The sequence below is a fragment of the Microtus oregoni genome, unplaced genomic scaffold (assembly GCF_018167655.1).
Source record: "Microtus oregoni isolate MIOR12 unplaced genomic scaffold, Mior012 000033F_ref0000390, whole genome shotgun sequence".
Taxonomy (NCBI): Eukaryota; Metazoa; Chordata; class Mammalia; order Rodentia; family Cricetidae; genus Microtus; species Microtus oregoni.
In genome coordinates, this window is record NW_024543092.1 from 8410179 (window position 1) to 8431880 (window position 21702).

The 21702-nt window shown below is 45.5% G+C and overlaps 1 protein-coding gene across 1 annotated transcript in view; it reads left to right on the top strand.

The window, feature by feature from the left end:
* The window catches only part of Ust (uronyl 2-sulfotransferase), a 290089-nt gene that overhangs the window by 243748 nt on the left and 24639 nt on the right, over positions 1–21702 (top strand). Inside the window, exon 7 of the mRNA XM_041680355.1 lies at positions 1532–1689. Coding sequence (XP_041536289.1) covers positions 1532–1689 — 158 coding nt within the window. The remainder of the gene's footprint in view (positions 1–1531; positions 1690–21702) is intronic.

The window sequence follows — 21702 nt, forward strand, 5'->3', positions numbered from 1 at the left end:
TGAGGAACTGTGTTAAAGGGTCGCAACATCAACAGCATTAAGAAGGTTGAGAACCACTGACATAGAAAGAGACTGGTGTCCAGAGATCAAGCCAGACTGACCTGAACACACAGCCTTCTTTACCCAGGTGCCTTACTCCAGTAGGCAGCGTACCCCAGGGTAGGTACAGCATTCCTAGTTGCTTTCTTAGGTGGTACTGGAGTAGCTGTAGTTGAAATCATAGACATTGTTCTAGTACATGTCCACAACGTAGAGAAGAAGAGGGTCTTTGCATGGTGGAACCAAAGCTTGTTTTCAGGTGGGACCTGAGTAGGAGGGGATGGTGGTGTTCGGGACATCGTGGGCATAGCCGATTCTAAATTGTGGTACATTCTTGGCATTGTTGGGCTTACGTTGTCGCTTCTGGCTGACAGTGAGTTGTGTTGTTGGTGCTGTTTTGCTCAGCTTACTGTAGCAGGGGAGTGTACTTAGGATGCAGATCCCAGGCTTTCTCCACAGCCTGCTTCAGCCAGTCTTCCCCAGCGCTTACACTGATGGTCAGTGTTCCTGGTTTGCATTTAGAGTTTTAGCGGCTGGGGATACAGGGTCAAGGGACTTGCTTTTTTATTACAATGGAGGTGTTTATTCCAAGGAATATGATCTTAGCTCCCTAATCCCACACCTTGGGCAGTGTACTCAGGAGCCTTCTCTAGTTCGCACGAGGATCCCCAGATCCACTCCACCAGTACCACTTGGTGGAACCTCTACAATAATCCTTTGCAGCAGGCAAAACTGGTTTTGTTGTTGTTTCTAAGGTGATTTTGGCTTGTCCAAAGGCCTTCAAATCTGACCTATAAGGAAATCCAGCTCTTTCCCATTTGTAACTCAAATGAACAACAAAAAAACAATGTTAATGCTTCTTAAAGGATGGGATGATTATCAGGCATTTTGGACACTAGTTTTGATCACTACAAAAAATATTAGCAGTGACTCTAACTTCATTAAATGGGTTCCATGTGGTTTATCTATAAAAAAGCTATTCTAACCATATGCTTGGGACCTAAGTGTCTGTGCCTGTAATTGTCTTTTATTAAATACTTAGACAGGTATATTCATTTAAGGGCTCTGGCCTGGGGCTGGAGAGATGGCTCAGAGGTTAAGAGCATTGCCTGTTCTTACAAAGGTCCTGAGTTCAATTCCCAGCAAACACATGGTGGCTCACAACCATCTGTAATGAGGTCTGGTGCCCTCTTCTGGCCTGCAGGCATACACACAGACAAAATATTGTATACATAATAGATAGATAGATAGATAGATAGATAGATAGATAGATAGATAGATCAATATTTTTTAAAAATCTTTTAAAAAAATAAAATAAAGGCCCTAACCCTTGTGTACATATTTTAAAAAAAAACTCAACTGGAGAAACCAGGGAAGAAAGGGCTGTTCTAGAATAGGCTACACCTAGGCTAGACCTAGAGATCAACCTTCCATGGGTTCTTGCTGCCCACCGTGCAGTCTCTGATGTAAAGTCACTTTCTTGTCTGTCAAGGGAGCCTGGTGAGTGGGCGCTGGAGCGTGCCAAGCTGAACGTGAATGAAAACTTCCTGCTCGTGGGGATTCTGGAGGAGCTGGAGGATGTGCTGCTTTTACTGGAAAGATTTTTACCTCATTACTTCAAGGGTGTGCTCAGCATCTACAAGGACCCAGGTAACTCCATGTGTAAGCCCGCTCCCCAGAAGGGTCTGCTCCCAGGCTTTCTGGCCTTGACAATGGCTTGGGAGATGAAGGTATGCTGTGATAGCTTGTGTTCCCGGGCTTTCAAAGACAGAGGAGAAACATGAGCTTTTGACCGCAAAACGTCAAGCTTTAAGACGAAACCCAGCCTCACCAAGGCTAGGAGTTCAATGGCTGTGTCCCTCTCCTTAAACACAGAAGTCAGCTACATTCTCTGCCGGCTTACCCGAGCACATTGTTAGGGTGAACGAAGGATGTGGGTACATGCGCGTGTGCACTGGAGTCCGGAGATGCAGACAGGAGTGGGGGATGAGCCACTTGAGATGAGGCGGGTTTGCCCTGCTGCCGCCCCAAAAGCGCTCTAGTGTGTGAAATTCTGGCAGTAGATTAGAAAGGGAAGCCCATTGACAATGCAATTAAGAGTTTATTCTCACAAACCAAGTGCTCCCCAAATAGAAGTGGTGAAGCAATTGCAGGACAGCCCACTGTATCACTGTGAATATAATTACTTTGGAAATCCATCATTTATTTTCTTCTCATATAATTATAATTTAGCTTGAGAGAAAGATGCCCTTTTGCCTCTCTCTTTCCTGAGCTTCTTAACCTACTGGTGCTGCAAGCCTTGTGTACTTATGCAATGATCTTTTTGGGGCTTTGGGCTGCTGGAAGAGGGCATGCAGGCTGGAAGAACTGTCAGACAGAGGACACACTCCCAGTGGCTGCAGGCAGTCAGATGGGGACTTGGAGCCACATCTACCTACCGCACCAAGGACCAGGCAAAGTTACCTTTGCCTCGGGGAGCCCTTATACTGGGGCCCTGTCATTTGGGTAAGTGGCTGGCAAGTGCTTCAGAATGTCCCAACTCTTTCATTCAGAGTCAAAAATCTAATTTATCTGCATGTAAGAATATGCCAGAAAACCCAAAGATAAGCCCCGCTGCGCGTGTTCTCAGCAGGAAAGTCAGTCTGAATAACTAGACACCTCCAGGAATGGAGGTTTGAAACAGGAACTTCGCCTGCCCTCGCAACAACAGGCACATGGAAGAGTTGGCATGAGTTAAAGGTGAGGGGTGTCGACACGCCTCTGTGTCTGATGGTGACGGCTCTGCAAGACATTGTGAGTCCGGCCCTTTGTGTGGGAGATGGCTTACCCTACATTACAGTCTTCAAAGGAAGAATTCAGTTATTCCTAGATTTGTCTATCTGTCTGTGCCCCCACCTCTTGTGGGGTGGGATAGATAAGTGTGTACATGTGTGCATGTGTACATACGTGTGCATATGGGTGCATGCGTGTGTGTGTGTGTGTGTGTGTGTGTCACAGTATGAGATAATAGACTGAACTGAATGAATCTTAGTGACACACACTTATCCCGACATCTTTTACGGGGAAGGAATGAAGACTTGTCAATTTAGATGAAGACATCTGCATGTCCATTCTTAAACACATACAAAACTCCAACAACAAAAAAAGCTTATCCTAAAGGAACACTTACCTAGTTATTGCTGAAATTGTTTCTTATTGACTTCCTATTTTTCCAGTTTAACTAGGTGACATCTTGGAAATGGTGGGCCTTGATCCCATGATCTGTACACACATCAATTACAGTAGAGAAGATTTGTGACAATCGGATGGCTGCTAGCTCTTTCACCTACAGCTACACTCTTCCCGCCAGTAAATTCGAGCTCCCTTTCCCCTTTGAGTTTGGCAGTAACAACACGTTAATGGCCTCAGAAGGAATAAGGGACATCTGGTATTCTTGTGTAGTGGGATGAAAGGCTTCTAGAAAGTCCAATACAGCTGTTCCAGGGGCTTGCATGGTGCCCTGCATCTGTTCTGCTTTCAGGGTGCATCCAGGCTCCCTTGTCCTACCCCTCTTCTAGCAGTGAAGTGAAGACCCCTCCTCTCTGTTCTAAACTCAGCTACTGAGTGGAAAGTGTGCTAATCCATTTATAAACCCCAGGTGACGACCCCAGTCTGGCTCTCCGCTGCCATGAAGCATGTTCATGACAAAACAAATCTTGGGCCAAGAGTTCAAAAGCTTCCGTGTGCTGTGGTTGCTTGGCAGTGTCTTCTACTGTTCCCTTATGATGATACTGAAGGCCAAGCAAACCCATAGTTCCTCCATCCTAACAGTTTCTGTATTAGCCAGGCCAGAGGATGAGGGGTGAGCAGAGACTCCTGGCCTGCTCCTCATTGTGTTTGGGCTTCTGCAAACACAAAAGCGCCATATTACCCCGTCACTGCTGTGTGTGGTGGGTTAGAGCCACACAGATGAAAAGAGGCGCGGGGTCTCTTTAATCTGTCACCAACCACATTGTTCTCATGGGGGCACACTGAAATCGTGGTGCTTTCTCCATTCAAGAATTTTAAGGCTGAATGTACAATTCCGTGGTGGAGCTCTTGCCTAGCACGCCTGTGGACTGGATTTGGTCCCCAACTCTGCAAAACATTCATTAGAATTTAAATTTTGCTCTGTTAGTAAAGCACTTGCTACAAGCATGAGGACTTGAATTCAGATCCACACCCCCATTTAAGTGTCAGGCACAATACACAAAGCTAAGATACATGAACTGGATCCCCATAAAGTTTAAACATTAGTGTAAAATATCTATTTTTTAATTAAAGGACCAAATTCCTCCAATGATTTCGAAAAGAGACAATTCTCCTTGATGATAATCTATCCCAGCACCAGAGCGACAGAGACTAGCAGATGACTGGAACTCATAGGCCAGCCAGGCAGGCTGAACTGTTGAGCTGTAGGTTTAGTGAGAGACCCTGTCTCCGAAGCAACAACGATAAGGTAGCAGGCTGTTGAGGAGGATCTCGATATTGACCTCAAGCCTCCATATGGACACACCCACACCTTCGCCTACACTCACACACATGCCCACATGAATACATACAGTATACGCACACGCCTGCCCACAAGAATCAGTACATACATCACACACTCACACATATGCCCTCTTGAATCAGTACATACATTAATAGACACACTCACACCCTCACACACATGCCCATGTGAATCAGTACATACAGCACACACACACACACACACACCACACACACACACACACACACACACACACACACCTTATAACTAAGGAGGCTTACAGAACAGTGAGGGTTCTTGGGAGCTGCGACCACTGTGGCTTCTCTGACCACCTGGAAAAATGAATTAACACACATACGGTTCAGCAGCTGTCTGTCACAGGTTCTATTCCCTGTTATTGGAAAACAGAAATGCAGGTGCCTGGGGAGTTTTAGTCATCGGGACCTCTGCAGTGACACCGAGGACATGCGCGTGAGCTTCATGCCAACAGCGGCAAGCACTGGGTTTTCAGTGATAGGAGAACTAGCAAACGTGGTTGTGTTTTTCGATCAGATGAAATGTCCCTTTCAGATAGGAATTGTGGTATACTTCAAACTGCTACTGCCTGTTTCTACAGCGTGTCACTTAGTGGAACTGATCCCTTTCCTAAATACTGCTTTGACGGTGCCTTCCCCATTCTTCACTGCAGAAAGGTGTGCTGTTACTGAGTAAGTTTGTCTCTGACCCTTTGGTAATTAGTCATATAATTTGTTTTTAAAAAAGTAATTTTACATTAATGTTGACTATTATGAGACCCAGCTAGTGTATCTCAGAAGTGTATGATCATAAGTAATTAATGTGGAAAGACTTTAAGGTTTTTGTTTTGTTTTGCTTTCTGAGACAGGGTTTCTCTGTGCAACAGTCCTGGCTGTCCTGGAACTCACTCTGTGGACCAGGCTGGTCTTGAACTCACAGAGATCCGCCTGCCTCTGCCTTTCAAGTGCAGGGATTATAGGCGTGCGCCCCCACTGCCCAGCTGACTTTAACATGATATATAACACAGAGCGTATGCTCAGATGTTCAGGTTCATCACAAAAGCTACGTCCCTTTCAGTGTATTTTCTAAATGAGTCTTCGGAGCTGATTGAGCTGGAGCTAGGGAACAAGAACTACACGGGCTTTAGCTGGGAAGAAATGCCATGCTGCTCTAACCCATGGCCCCTGTGTTAGTTACTTTGCAGGATGCCATGGCCAAATACATGACAGAGAAGTGACCCAAGGGTGTGGGTGGGGACACTCACGGTTACAGGTACTACAGTCCACCGTGGGGAGGGCACAGCATCAGGAAACTGAGGACCCTGGTCACATTGCCTCAGCTGTCCAGAAGCAAGAGAGAGAGGTAAGAACGAGTGGCCAGCTCTTGCTACCTCATAGGATGGTGCCACCCACCCATGGATGGTTCTTCTCGCCTTGCTCAAACCTTCTTGGGAGCACTTTCATAGCACACCCAAACATATTTTCATGGTGACTCTCGATCCAATCAAGTTTGCAGTGAGGACCACCACACCATCCTACTTCTTATTGCTTCATCTCCTCACTCATCCCTCTTTTGGATGGGAAACCGAAGCCAGACCAGAGAAGTCTATAGTCACCGCCAAAAGACGAAAGTAAGGGAAAGACTCCGGTACCTGAGCTATGAATTTTAATGTATCTGTGTCTCCTTTCCTTAACTCTCAAAACACTGAAATATTGGGCCAAGGGGTTCAGGGGGAGAGTACTTGCCTACCATGCTGGGAGCCCTGGGTTTGATCTCCAGTACCACAAATACAAACAAGCAAACAAACCTAGCCTGCTGTGAGTGAGCTAAAGGAATATCCCTCAGACCTGATTTTGTAGGATAAAATTGTAGTGATGGTAAAAGTCAAAATAAATAAACAAATTAATTAAGAACAAGGAGCATGTGGTTTTAGGAGCAGTACTGGCAGAGCCTGTAACCAAATTAGTCTTGTTCTATAGCGCCACCTAGCTGCTGGACTGAACAATACGGTCAACCCACAGGTTTTCTCCTTCACCAGCTTAAGTATTCATGTGTCCAGTCCTTTTACCTTGTGTTTGAAATGCTTTCTGTTACTAGCATTATTTTAGTATACATCTGCTTCTTTCCATTGAAATACAAACCTTGGAACACGATGGGAAACTCACGAGGCATTTATAGAAAGTCTTGAGGACACAGTTGCCAACTATTAGAATAAATTCCAAATCATCGACTTTGCAAACTAAGCCCATTTACGAGGAGGTGTTTAAGAAACTAAATTCACTCATTTTTATAGATAATGATGACAGCGTACAAATCAAATGCTGTGGTGTGTGTTTGCTTGTTCATTGTGTATACGTGTCTAAGTTGGGAGACAGCCTCTTTTAACTGTATGGCTGTGACAAGGTATGCCTCTCTAAGTCTCAGTTTCCCTGCCCCTATAATGGGCATAAACATCCCCTACTTTAAAGGACTGTCGTAAGAATGAACTGACAGGATCCATGGTCCTTAACATATACGGACATTCAGTAATGAGCCGTTGTGAAGCAAGAATAGCTATGGGAAGCCATGACTTCAGATTCCTCTGTAATCTCTATAAGTCAGAAAAGGAGGGAAAGGAAACAGGAAGGAGGGGACAAGGGAGAGGGGATCGGGTGGGAAAAGTGATTGGGTGAGTGAGGGAAGGAAAAAGGAAGGTGGAAGGAGACTTCACAGTTCTCCAGTTTCAGCTGAGCTGTGACTATGGCCCCTTCTGTCTTGAAAACACACACTTCTGTTATGTCTGATTCAGGGAAAGGGGAACTATTCTCTTCTGGCGAATTTGTGTTCCTGGAAGGGAGGATGTTAACTGGAACACCACTGCACTGACATGTTCAGAGGATAGAGAACATGTATCATTATGTCAGTAAGGACTCATTGTTATTCCTGAATTCTTACCAGAAATGTCAGGGAGTTAGGACTTTGAAACAAGTCCACCACTGAGATTTGATCTGGGGCTGTTTACCCTTAACTGGTATTGATTATTGGACATTGCGTACTGACTGCTATCTGATAAATAACGTGTGCCCACATATTTTATTTTTTTTTAATTATCTAAAGGGAAACTCTTAAGGTTTTGGTTCTGCAAGTTTGTTTTCCATATCCAAGCATCCTTAAGAATGTTATTAATGCACTGTTAGCATCTCTCCAGCAGGAGGCAGCATCTCCCCATTTTCTCCAGGAGGTAACCTTGGTTCCCAGACAAAACTCAGTGCATGCAGAGGCAGCACGCATAATGTCTGAACACAGATGTATGATTATACCTTACTAGGGGCCCACTTAGGGGTATTGAGTTTCAAACAACTTGAAATTTCATTAATTTTAGACATCTAAATTACATGTACATTTTATGGGAGTCACTGGCGTTGCAGGTATCAAATAAGTTTATCTACAACGTGTGTGATGTTTATATACAAGTGTGTATATTGTTAGTTATGAATGTATATATCTACAATTCTAAAATACCCATATTAAATAGGTGCTGTCTTTCATCTTTTATTTCCATTTTTATTTTCTACTTCCTGTTGCTGCTAACCCAAAACAAAAACTTAAAACATTCTGGAACCTTAAAATAATTTGTTAATGGCCGAAAGAAATTCAAATAACCTATCTTGAAAACTCAGTGAAAGGGTTTAAATAACTCAGTTGTTATTGCTGAGAATATGACCCCTTTCTGCTGCCAGTTCATCTCCTATCCATATTCTCCATATAGTTTTCATCAGCCATGTCTTGAGCTCAGATTCTAATACTATTAGGACTGGACTGTGCTGCACAGTGTGTGTGTGTAAACCTATCCATATTCAAGCAAGCAGATGCATTATCTATCCTTTCTTGAGTATGGTCCTAGATCACAAAGCCAGCCATGGTGTCTAAGGAAGCATCATGTGCTTAAAAGTTCAAAGCGCACACCTACTTCTAGGTAGTCAGCTTGGCTGGCTTCTTGGGCAAATTCTCTGACTTGGGGAAGCAGAGAAGTCTTTATTTTCTGAGCCAGAATCCCAGGCTTAAAACAGGCTGTACAACCTGCCACAGTTAACAAGTCCCAAGGGCAGTGGCACTGTCCTAAGTTACAGAAATGACATTCAGGCTTGAGCCTCCAGAACCACCACAAACACCATAAAGTTGTGTCCTTCTGAAAGACATTCTTCAGAATCCACTAATTCACAGGCTTATGGCTGTTGAGTGTTCATAGCATACTCCCGCTGAAGGCGAAAGCTTAACGGTAAAATCTGTAGATGCTCTCTGTCAAAGTAAAGTTTCTATAATAAAAGCCACAAATTTAAAAGTATCTATAAGGTCTGAGGGTATATCTCAGTGGTAGACTACTTGCCTGGCAGCTGTGAGGCCATGGGTTTGTTTCCCAGCACCGGGAGAAAAGAAAGCAAAAGAGAAAAAGAAATCACCTTAAGTCACTGCTGTGTGCTCTTCCGCCATGTGTGGTCATCCACACTGCAGAAAGCAATTCTGAAAATGTAGGTTCTTCCTGACAGAGAGTGGGGAGGTAGGGAGTAGTGCTAGGTCCTCGGTGCAGCCGATGACCTGTCAGTGGCTGTGGGGCAGAGTGGGACATTGTCACAGGACACAAACACCTCTTTGCCATCACTGTCAAAAACTTGGAGGATCTTAGAGAACATGTTGCTTGGAAAGGCCGAAGGGATTCGGTGCCTGCAGCCTGGTAGCCCCAGTGCAGCTTACAGAACCATTGTCTGATGAGGCCACAGCCTCTAGACACATTATGTTAGGAAAGCTTAGATGACGACATAAAGCAAGAGAGGCAGAGACAGAGAAAGAGGTGTGTGTGTGTGTGTTTTATCTGCTTCCTCTATTGTTACTTGTTAAATAGTAACTACCTTGACTGGTATTTTTTCCTTTTTAAAGATTTATTTACCACATATACAGTGTCTACATGCACCAGATCTCATTATAGATGGTTTTGAGCCACCATGTAGTTGCTGGGAATTGAACTCAAGACCTCTGGAAGAGTAGGCAGCGCTCTTAACCCCTAAGCCATCTCTCCAGCCCCAGCCAATATTTTTTTTAAAGCATATTTTTCATTTGCTTGTCAACTGCTCTTGCCTCTAGGAGAACGCATCTTCTATGAGATGTATCTCCAGTGACAGCAACAGAAAGGACTTAGCTTAAAACATTGATTTTTCTAATAATAACTTTATAAAAACTAATGCTGAATATATTAACATGTGAGTATCAAGATTTAGATGTCTGAGTTTTGCCAACCCTGAGTCAGGGTTAAAATAAAATAAAATAAATAATGTACGTAGAAAAACATCCCAAACAGTCTGGAGCCACATGACCCAGTAGAGGCATTCAGGCCCAGCATAGAGGGATGCATAGTTTGTTGCATCATGTGGAAAGTTGCACATTAAGCTACGAATGAACACATGAGGGCTGGTGCCTTAGCTGGCCCATGCCTGTCGATCCTGCCTTCCTGAGCTGAGCCCAGGTCCCTCTCAGGTTCACTCCCCCTTCTGTTTGCACCAGTCTGGATAAGGCCACAGGACCAACGGCCTCAACTCTTTCTGTGATGCAACATGGACCCAGGTGACCCACACCAGTCTTAGGACTGGTGGCTAAGCCACAGATACTGTAACGCCATGTGCCACCCTGTCCGCTTCCTATTCTGACCACAAAGGCTCTCGCTTCCTTACGATAACGGGGCAATTCCTGGTTCTAAGCTCCATCTGAAGTTGTCCCTTCTCTTCTCCCCGATTTCCTGCCTGCACCCATTACCCTCCACTGATCCTGTGTGCCTTGCAGTAAGTGCTGGGATTCCCCTCGCTGGCTTCCAGGATTCCCATGCCCCCTGGCATGGATTCCCTGTCCATTCCCATCCCTCCCTGACCTGGCCTTGAGCTGCCTTTCTCTCTAGGCGTGGTCTTCTAGGGGTCCACTCCCTGGGTGCATCTTTTAGCACATCCTCCATCTCATGGGCTTTGATCTTTCTGGGTCCCAGCTTCCCCCTATGAGAACCCCAAATGCACACATACCCGTGTCTACCTAATTTGCACACTCTTCAGACCAGGTTAGGGTACAGTTTCCCCTTTTATGAGTCTTTTCCCCTAATGAAAGTTGTCTGGTGGCAACTGGAAGTGTATGGTGGGGAGTAGCGGTGGCGATCTGTGTTCAGGGTTATTTTCCTCTGCTTTAGAATGTAATCAGTTCCACTCTGAGTAGTTTTCAGTCAGGCCGACAGTAATACGCTTTGCCCTGAGTGAGAGTATGACAAAGGAATGGGCTTACTTATTGCAAATTTTAACTTCCCTGCTTATTGTACAAAGCTGGCCTACTTCGAAAGCCAAGATTAAAGACCTGCCCCCCAGAGGTGGGGAGCTGGTATTTACAAAACCTTTCCACAATGTCTCTGTCCACCCAGGCATCAGTGTGGTGACGCCAAAGGGCTCTTGACAAAGGGCTTGAGGACTGCCTTCGTGCTCTGGGCTGTGGCTTTACCCACCCCACCCTTTAAGAAACATATCCAGTCTGGGGGAAGGGGAGGCGAGGGGCACATAGCCCAGCTGAGGGGTGGCCCAGGCCTAGCCTGTTTTGTCTGACTCAGCACTGTACAGCAGAATGCTCTACTTTCTCCTAGCCAAATCTTTTTCAAGCAGACATATCATTTCTCGGTCTGTGTTTTCGTAGGCCCTGGCTTGTCTAGTCTTACAGAGTGCCGGACTGTAAAAGGGTAGAGTGGAGAGAGAGGTCAGGAACTGGCATGGCTGTCTGCTGCGGGTGCCACATGGAATGTGGCTAGCACATTCATCTCCTCCCCACAGACCCACAGAGAAGCCAGCACGACTGCTGCGGACGAGAAGACGGCAGGAGTTTAAGATGTCACCTCCCTCGTCTTCCACAAGTCCTTCTAGACGCTCTGCTTGGCCGGTCAGACATGACGGGAACTATGCAGCAAAACACGGGTTCCTAGAATTGTGCCTTCTTGTATTTATCTATTTATTAAAGTGCTGCCTCTTTAACCAAGACCCAGTCCGTCAGAAGAAGTACACTGAGATCTGTCTTTCCAGTCCAACCTCCCCACAGACTCAGCTTTGCAGGCCTGCCACTTTCAGTGTGGTTACCTGGATCTTGTGACCACCGGGCTGTCTATGACTAGTGTGTCCAGGCTGCCACATCTCGAGTGACTTATACGAGACATCATTTAGTTCTTTTATCCCATCACCCTTCCTTCTGCTTCTTCCCCCGCCCTCCTGATATGACAGACATTTTGGCCTCGTAGCCCATCTACCTCACTGCCGAGGCTCACTCACGACCCATACAGTGTATATCATCACCCTTACTCACTAGTGTATCACCCTTACTCACTAGTATATCACCCTTACTCACTAGTGTATCACCCTTACTCACTAGTATATCACCCTTACTCACTAGTATATCACCCTTACTCACTAGTGTATCACCCTTACTCACTAGTATATCACCCTTACTCACTAGTATATCACCCTTACTCACTAGTATATCACCCTTGTGTTTGACTTCTAGCACCAGATATTGTTTTTCCTGGATTTAATTAGTGCCTTTCTTTAAAAGAAAACACTTAGATTTACTTGTGCCTATCAAATTTTGAGGTTGCATCAATATTATTTTAAGGCTGTTTCAGTGTTATTAGATGTCCGTTCTCCATCCTCCTGGGGTCCTCCCTCCCACTTACGATTCCTGACCTCTTGCTGAAGCTTGGGCTCATTTCTCAGGAAGCTCACGCACAGCTGTGCTCAGTGGCCCTTTGCTGCAGTTACATGGCGGATGCCTAGTTTCCCAATCCCCTTGGGCCCGTCTCTTGGCAGTATTTCATTCTACCGCAATATGTTCCTGCATCACTTCCTAAGGCGAGGCGCATGGGATGGGGTTGCGGGTGTCTTATACCACATTTTGCTACTGTAACAGAGTTCCGCAGACTGGGTATATTATGAATATAACGGAATTCCGCAGACTGGGTGTATTATAAATACAACAGAATTCCGCAGACTGGGTATATTATAAATATAACGGAATTCCACAGACTGGGTATATTATAAATATAACAGAATTCCGCAGACTGGGTATATTATGAATACAGCAGAATTCCACATACTGGGTATATTATGAATATAATGGAATTCTGTAGACTGGGTATGTTATGAATATAACGGAATTCTGCAGACTGGGTATATTATGAATACAGCAGAATTCCCCATACTGGGTATATTTTGAATATAACGGAATTCCGCAGACTGGGTATATTATAAATATAACGGAATTCCGCAGACTGGGTATATTTTGAATATAACGGAATTCCACAGACTGGGTATATTATGAATACAGCAGAATTCCCCATACTGGGTATATTTTGAATATAACGGAATTCCGCAGACTGGGTATATTATAAATATAACGGAATTCCGCAGACTGGGTATATTTTGAATATAATGGAATTCCACAGACTGGGTATATTATGAATACAGCAGAATTCCCCATACTGGGTATATTTTGAATATAACGGAATTCCACAGACTGGGTATATTATGACTGTAACGGAATTCCACAGACTGGGTATATTTTGAATATAATGGAATTCCACAGACTGGATATATTATGAATACAGCAGAATTCCCCATACTGGGTATATTTTGAATATAACGGAATTCCACAGACTGGGTATATTATGACTGTAACGGAATTCCACAGACTGGGTATATTATGACTGTAACGGAATTCAGCAGACTGGGTATATTATGAATAAAGCGGAATTCCGCATATTATGAACATAATGGAATTCTGCAGACTGGGTATATTTTGAATATAACGGAATTCCACAGACTGGGTATATTATGAATATAACGGAATTCCGCATATTATGAACATAATGGAATTCTGCAGACTGGGTATATTATGAATATAATGGAATTCCACAGACCGGGTATGTTATAAATATAGCGGAATTCCACAGACTGGGTATACTATGAATATAACGGAATTCCACAGACAGGGTATATTATGAATACAGCAGAATTCCCCATACTGGGTATATTTTGAATATAATGGAATTCTGCAGACTGGGTATATTATGAAAGCTACAGGTTTCTTGAACTTGTGGTTCTAGAGGACTGGAAATCCAAGGTAGCAAGGCTATGTCTGTTGAGGGATAGGCATGTCCTCCTGGCAAAAGGATCAGATGGCAAGAGCACAAGAAGGGCAGTGTGGTGCTTTGGGTAAAAGTGGTTGGCACTGTTTAAGAAGGATTAAGAGGTGTGGCCATTTTAGAGGAAGTATGTCACTGGAGATGGACTTTAAGATTTCAGAAACCCATGTGAGGCTCAGTTCTCTCTGTGTCTCTGTCTTTCTCTGTCTCCCCCTCCCTTCGTCCCTCTCTCTTTCCCTGCCTGCAAATCAATAGCTCTCAGCTACTGCTCCAGTTCCATGCGTACTGCCATGCTCCCCACCATGCTGAGAGCAGACTAAACCAACACAATTATAAGCAGGCCCCTTTACATGCTTTCTCTTACAAGAGTTGCCTTGGTCTTGGCCATGGTGTCTCTTCACAGCAATAGGTCAGTGACTAAGACGGGGAGGAAGGGAGCCAAAGTCACTTTTACCTACTCCCCAAATAATGGCATGGACCTGTCCTCCTGCCCATTTCTCAAGGCCTGCCTCCTCATCTCAGCATGGGTCTTGGAAGGGCCATTGGAGCCTTAGTGGGAAGTTAGTTCCTGGCAGTCTGAATGTTTGAGACGTCTGGTGTTCTGTTGTCTCCCTCATTACTGAGCTGGTGAGTGTGTGAAGTTCTTCATAATTACACTCCACACACCACCTTCTTTTTCTCCTTTCCCTCCAGCCCATCTGTCCTTTCTTGTTTTGTTTCTTCAGTGATTTTTATCATGACTATTTTTCATCAGCTATCCGAACCCCTAGGTACTTCTTTTCTGTGTACATGATTTTGCTCTCTTAGTTCTCCATCTCTTTGACTTTCTCCCTCCTTTTAAAAAATTACTTTTTTATATTCTAATCTTTCTATCGATGTCTTGAAGCTCTTCAGCTTAGGAAAGTCATCTTCAAATGCTTTCTTTTATCCCTGGGGCACCAACTTCTCTGCTTGCCATTGGCTCCTTTTGAGCATGCTATTGGTGTGGGCTTCTCTTTTGCAGTCTGGAAGCTTTCCTCTGGTGGCATAGCTCTGTCCTTAGAGAAGATGGTGCTTAAAGTGCCATGCAATGGGAGCCGTACTGGGTCTCAACATAATAAACGTAGGGTGATTGGGATGTCCACTGGGAACATTTGATAACTGTCACAGGTCTCCTTTTCTCTTGAGCACATTGAGCTTTCCCACTAGAAAATCTCTGTGAGTTCGAGACCAGCCTGGTCTACAAGAGCTAGTTCCAGGACAGGCTTCAAAACCACAGAGAAACCCTGTCTCAAAAAAACCAAAAAAAAAAAAAAATCCTGAAAATGTCTTTTTTGGGGATAAGAGGTGAAGTGCAGGATGGTAGGAATGTGGAGCACACATCTGGCTGTTGCTATGGGGATGGAAAAGCAGGTCACCCTGAATGCACTGGTCACTGGAGAGCTTGTATTTTAGCCTGTGTCTCTCCTCTTTTCTTCTCTGGATTAGCAAATCCCTTGGAGCCTCAGCTACAGCTCCCTAGACTGATGAATGTCTCCTAGGTGAAGCATGCAGCCCAGGGAGAGTTTATTTCCTAACCAGACTGCCACCCTCCTACTGGGGACACCTGGTGCTGTTGCTGCTTTGTCTTACAGGGCTTGCAGCGGGTGAGCTGGCACTCTTGAGTACTGACTCTAGAAGCTTCTCTCAGCTCTGCCCACTGGACGAATGCCTCCAAGAGCTCTTCATCTTCCAGGAGCTGATGAAAATCTGACATGAACATCCTTCTCCAACTCGCTGTCCTTGTGACTTTGCCGTCCTTTTAAGAAGTTAGAATTGCTTTAGTAACTCTGTCAAGGATGAGGAAGTAGAGGCATGTAGTTAAACCATTGCGACAAACTTTGGACGTCCCAACGCTCTGGATATAGTTCTAGACAAGGTTCTAGATAAGGATAAGGCTCCGGATGAGGTTCTAGAGCCAGTTTTGTCTTCATAGATCCTGAGTTGATTGGTTATACACGTTCCTCTCATGAAGTAGTAGACAGGCAAGGGTGTGAGCACTGTTGTCCGTCAGCACCAATGCCTTGAAGTGGTGTCAAGATTTCAGTAACAAAACCAAAACAACTCAAGGTCCCGTTCGTGGGAAGTCATCAGTGTGACCCTATGCTCATGGAAGCTCTGAAAGGTTTCAATCTGAAATGACCCACACAGGGTCCTGTTTGGAGCACTTGGTGACCAGCTAGTGGCTGCTATTTGGGAGAAACTGTGGAGCCTTTGGGAGGTGGCACCAGCTGGCGGAAGCAGTAGATAGTTAAAGCTTATAGCTGGCCCTACTTCCTATCTCCTTTTGCTGGTCCGCTATGACGTGAAGAGTCTTTACCACGTTCCCGCCATCATGAACGCTTCCATTCCTGATACGCTCTCATGGACTGAAGCCCTCGGAGACTGTGAGAGCCCCCATATACTCCCCTCCCCTTAATATGTTTCTGCCAGGTATGTCAGTCACAGTGATGTGAATGTGCTTAAACAGGGACTCCATCCACAGTTTTAAATTGCTAGAAGACATACTGGTGCCATATCCGAGGTCTCTTTTAGAGGAGGGCTCACAGGTTAAGACCTGATTTTTTTAAAAAAAAAAAAAAAAAAAAAGGACTCCTAAGACTATTAGTTGAGGTCAAGGCTTTTCAGAAATATCATTGGGTTGAGCCTGATAAGAACAGTCCCCGCTGTGTCCTGTGCTGGCAGGCACTCTTTTAGGAGAAATGTCACTGTGAATGTCCACAGACCATGGTGACGGCTTCCAGGGAAGAGAGCTGAGGTCCTGGCTGGGCGAACACTGTCAGTCAGCTAATGTACAGAAGACGATGCCATCGAAGGGTCTGGGCTACAGCTGTTTGGGTAGCAGTAGCAACAGCTTGTATAATCAATGTGTCATGACGAACGCAAACAAAAGCCAGCCCTGAAATTCCAGCCACATTGTGTCCAAGCCAGTACAAAAATCATATAACCATTGGAGGTTTTTTTTTCCCCTCTCTAAATATCTTCCATATGGGCCAGGGTGTTGGGACTGCCTGCTGGAACCTCCTGCATTCACTCAGAAAGTAAGTCAGTGGGAAAAAAGAGCTTGAAGGAAACCCAGAGGCACAGTGTGGGGAGGAGGGGGAGGTTCCCTGGTCAGGCTCGTCCCCCTGGTGTGGTTGAGAAACCCATCACTTGTCCTAGGAGTCGCAGGAGGAAGGGTGCTCTTGTCTGGGAGCATGTCCCCATGGAGCCTCTGTGTCTGCAGTGACCCTGGCCATAGCCAAGCCCTGTGACCCAAAGGCTAAGAACCCAGAGTGGAGCCGGTTCACACGCAGCACGCAGGCAGCCTGTGAGGGGATAAGAGCAGGGACCCAGAAGAAGCATTTGGAAACCAACACGCTCATTTGACAAGACCACAGCCATTTATTTATTTGTTTTTCTATCAGCTTGTCTTTACTGTAGTTTACAAACCATATTCAGCTGAGGTGATTTGGGGGTGGGGGATTCAGAGTTTATTTGAGAAACCTGGTGTAGCTTCTGCTGCCTCAGGATTGCCAACCCTGTGAGGTAAAATGCCTTCCTTCACATGACAAGACCAGTTTTCAGGTGTTTGGGACTCTTGCAGCACCATGGTTCCCTGTGTGATTGAGCTTCAGGGCTTGAGTGTGTCTTGCCTCACAGCAGGATTCGGATGCCAAAACTCAGGGAGACGAGTTTCCTGCGTTCAGTTCCTTTCTGATCTAAACTGTTTCAATTGATAGCTACATCTCTACACTTAGCACAGTACCTCAAACTGGCCTTGGCTTGTTGGCTTGTTTCTTTTCAGCTCTATTAGATGGTGTTAGGGATTGGATTGTGTCCCTTATAATCGTGTTGAAGTCCTAAGCTTTTACACCAGACAGCATGACCGCTTTAGAAATGAGGTGTTTGTACATAGACTCTAGTTGAGATGGTCGTACTGGGTTAGGGTGGACCTAAGGGACACAGAAATTTAAACACCTGGAGAAGGTGGCTGTAGAAAATGGGGGGGGGGGCAATTTGAATGACACCGTCACAGTGAAGGTCACCGAGAGTAGCAAGCCAACATTAGAAGCTAAAACATGCAGAACAGAGTCTTCCTTAGAGGTAGTGAGACTATGCTGACACATTGATCCTGGACTCGTGGGCTCCAGCACTAAGAAAGCCCTCTATCTATTGCCTTGGGGAATGGTTGGACTCGTGGGCTCCAGCACTAAGAAAGCCCTCTATCTATTGCCTTGGGGAATGGTTATAGCCTGGGGCCTGCGGTAGCTTGCCATAGGCGGCATGGCACTAGGATTCAGACCAAGGCATAGTTACTGTACCAGTAACTGTGATTTATCACTGCAAAAGAAATGATCAGCGATGGCGTCTCTCCAGACACGGGGCCATGCTAGCGAGAAGCAGCTCAGACCCTCCAGCTCATGACGCTGTTTAAGCAACCATTTGCTCTTCCCCCAGCAGACATTCTTACCCTAAAATACACTTCTTGGTGTTCAGGGAATCCTGACTGCCCGCCCCATCACCACTCAACTTATTGCAAGGGAAAAATCTTGTGTGTGTCCACCCCCAACCGAGAAGCCAGGAACGCTGAAATCTATGCACACTGCTTCACTCACAACAGTCTGTGCATATGGCAACTGTGCAGCCCCTCACACCCCACCCCAGGCTGTGTTCATGCTCACTGCCCACCCTACATCACAGAGGGTGGTCCTTGGTAGAGCTCACGGACCATCCACCTTCCGGTCGACTTGACAGTGAGCCCTACTGCAGAGGAGTGCGCTCCCAACCCGTGAGCTGTGGCGCACCCAGGCGTGGTCTGACAGAACACGACCCAGGGGAAACTGGGCTTGGCTCTCAGTCAGAACTGGCTCTGCTGGGCTGAGGCTGCCCATCTTCTCGGAGCTGGAACAGAGGGCTGACACTCCAAGTGGTGACCAAGTCTTGTGTTTGTTCAGGGTGATTTCTGGCTTGGGCCCACTTCTAGATTTCCACATTATAGCATGGGATAGTGTTTGCCTAAGTATAACAGGGCATGTGAGCTGGTTCCTGGCATCCACCATGGAAGATTAGCTTACTTTTACCAACTCAGAATCAGCCCCAATGGCTATCACCAAAGACCACACGACTCCCAGAGTGCCTATAAGTAGACACTGAACCAGATGTGTTATTAGCCTTGACCTCAGACTATGTTATTATTAAACTTTGCTTTGGTTGAAGGTAGGCCCCATCATATTGTTAAAATAGGGTTTCACAGCCTTTTAGTGCCTAGAAGTACGTCACTTTCAAGAATGTTTTTCTAAAAGAAAATGTTAAATCCCAAATACATTTTTGGCTGAATGGCTGATTTTTACAGTCCAGAGTTTGTAAAAAGAAAGAAAACTGTAACCTAATTCCTCATAAAACGTAAATCAGTTTCATGAAGTTCCTGCTAAACAGTTCCCTCTGCTCAGCCTAAAACGTCTACCAGTTCCTCGTCCTCAAGGGACAGTATATTGTTGTAAGATGCCATCCATGTCGTTCTAGCTCAGACTGAAAATTGTCCTGTGAGTATCTGACCTCTGTTGCCATGTTGTGGCCATGGTGATGGGATGGGGCCTATGGTTCCCAGCTGGTCTCACTCCCTTCTTCCTTAGCGTTGATATAGAGGTATTGACACTCAAATGACCCGCGCGTGGTATGATGGTTTCCATATCTGACATCTCCCACCTTTCAATATTTTGCTGTTCAAAGGTCATGCGGGTCAGTGGGGAAGTTCCTGAGACATCCACATCCATGGGCCGAGCTTAACATCCAGTACGAGCAGTGCCGTCCATGTCTTGTTCAGCCTTAGGATTCATAGCTTTACCAGCAACGTCGGCGTGCCTGTGGCTTCAGCTTCATGCAAGAATGTCAGGCCTGCAGAAGGCCGTCGCACATCTGGAGAGTCCCTTAAAATAAAGGTCCAAGGCACTTTCAAGTTCACTTAACGATAAACTCAGTAGTCTAGCGCTTTGGGCACACAGCCAAAAGTCTCTTCCAGTCACACAAACTTCAGCTATCAGATTAATCTGAAGCAGAAAACACAGGCAGACAAACCAGACAAGCAAACAAGCAAAACCTTCCCACGATTCACCCCCAAAGAACGGAGCCAATGTGCCAACATCAAAGGCTCAATATTTTGTTCTAAAAATCAGAAAGTGTCTTCCCCATCATGAGTTCACATTGCCTAAGTCAACAATGTCTCAATTGTGTGCCAAATTTTGTTAGTTGGTGAGGATTTTTTATTGTTATTATAAATGTGATTCTCCTAGCAGTACTTTTTTTTTATCATCTTGTGCTATTTTCCTGTTCAGTGAGATTTAGGAGATCTAAAGCTGAGTCCCAGGACTGGGCCTTTAGCTGAACTGTGGCCGTGGGAACCACGGGCTCACATGGGCTAGCATTAGCTAGTTAAGGCTCAAAGCCTATTTGAAGTTTGTTATTTCTGCTGAAATCGGTTTGTTACAGAAGGTCCTCTTACATTGTTTTCCTTCTTTCGGTAAATCTCATTTCTTAGTAAAGATGGGGTGGTTTTGAGAAGCAAGGAGAAGGGTCTTTGTGGCCCACTAATAGAGTTTAGTGAAGCAGGTTTTCTTCTGAATATATGATACCCCACCACTCTGGACACAAGGAAGGCCAATGTGGGGGCATTCAAAAGAGCGTGTGGATACCGAGAGGAACCTGGGGACACTGGCTTCTCTACCCTGGGAAGGGACCAGGAGGTACTAGGAAGCCCCACAGCGTCCCTGGGAGAAAGGAGTCGGCTCTTGGGAGTGAGGGAACTCCATCCTAGCTCCTCTTCTCTCTAATTGTCTTTTGGGATTTTGCATTTTCATTTAAAGAAGTGCATATTTCCCCTCAGCCCCACCCTTTTGCTGTCACCCAAGTCTGGAAGCTTAAAGTCTTTCGATTATACATAAAGAGAAGAACTCATCTTAGAAATCTGCTCGAGAACATTCTGGAAACTTTCCCAGCTCACCCTAGAAAACACAGATGCCAGATTTCTGGATGCCAGGCATGTGGCTGTCAGCAGCTCTCATTCCCTCCAGACCATAGTCAAGAATTATGTGATAGAGAATTAAAAAGATTTTTTTGCCTCAAATCCAAACATAGTTTCAACGCACTTATACTACATGTGCCTGGAGTATATCCTCACAATGCTCTTTATGGATCTCAGAGTCCTATTTGGGGGAGGGGAGAATAGAATCAAGTCTACTCACAGACCCCTCTTGGTTGGGGGTATGCAGGTGTGTATGGTTAGCATAGGCTATCGCAGAGCAGACTGTTAGTCAGTTTCCCAGTACTCTAAGTACCCAAGAAAACAACTTAAGAGAAAAGGGAATTATTCTGACTCATGGTTTCCAAGATCTTGGCTTTTTTTTGGCGGGGAGGGGTTGTTGTTGTTGTTTTGCTTTGTTTCCTGAATATTGGTAAAGAAGAGCGTATGAGAATAAGAGCTCATTGGGCAGAAGGCTGCTCACTTCAGGGTTGCTGGGCAGAAGGCTGCTCACTTCAGGGTTGCCAGGAACCAGGGAGCAGGATGCCCGTGCTTGCGCTTGCTTCCCCCACGTTCCCTGGTGGTTTCTTCCATCCTTAACTGTCTGTGGGGATGCCTTCAGAACAGCCACACCTGGAAGTGTGCTCTGCAAATCTCCCTGATCAGATAAGGCCTGGTAAAGCCCAACATTTGAGTTTCCAAGGCTAGACCAACACAACCGTTCCAACATCTGTCAGAATGCGAGTCCCAGTGTTGCTGGCATAATCAATGTGGAGAGTGGTATGGGGGTCCCTGCAGGCTTCAGCTCCAATGTTGGTAGCATTCTGTGTCTCCTGGTTGGAGCCTCTTGACTCCTTGGCTAGCTCTCTGTTTAGAGTTAGGAAGGAATTCTTTTCCTCCTGCCTTGCTTTGAAGCTCACCTTCCACACTAGTGACGGG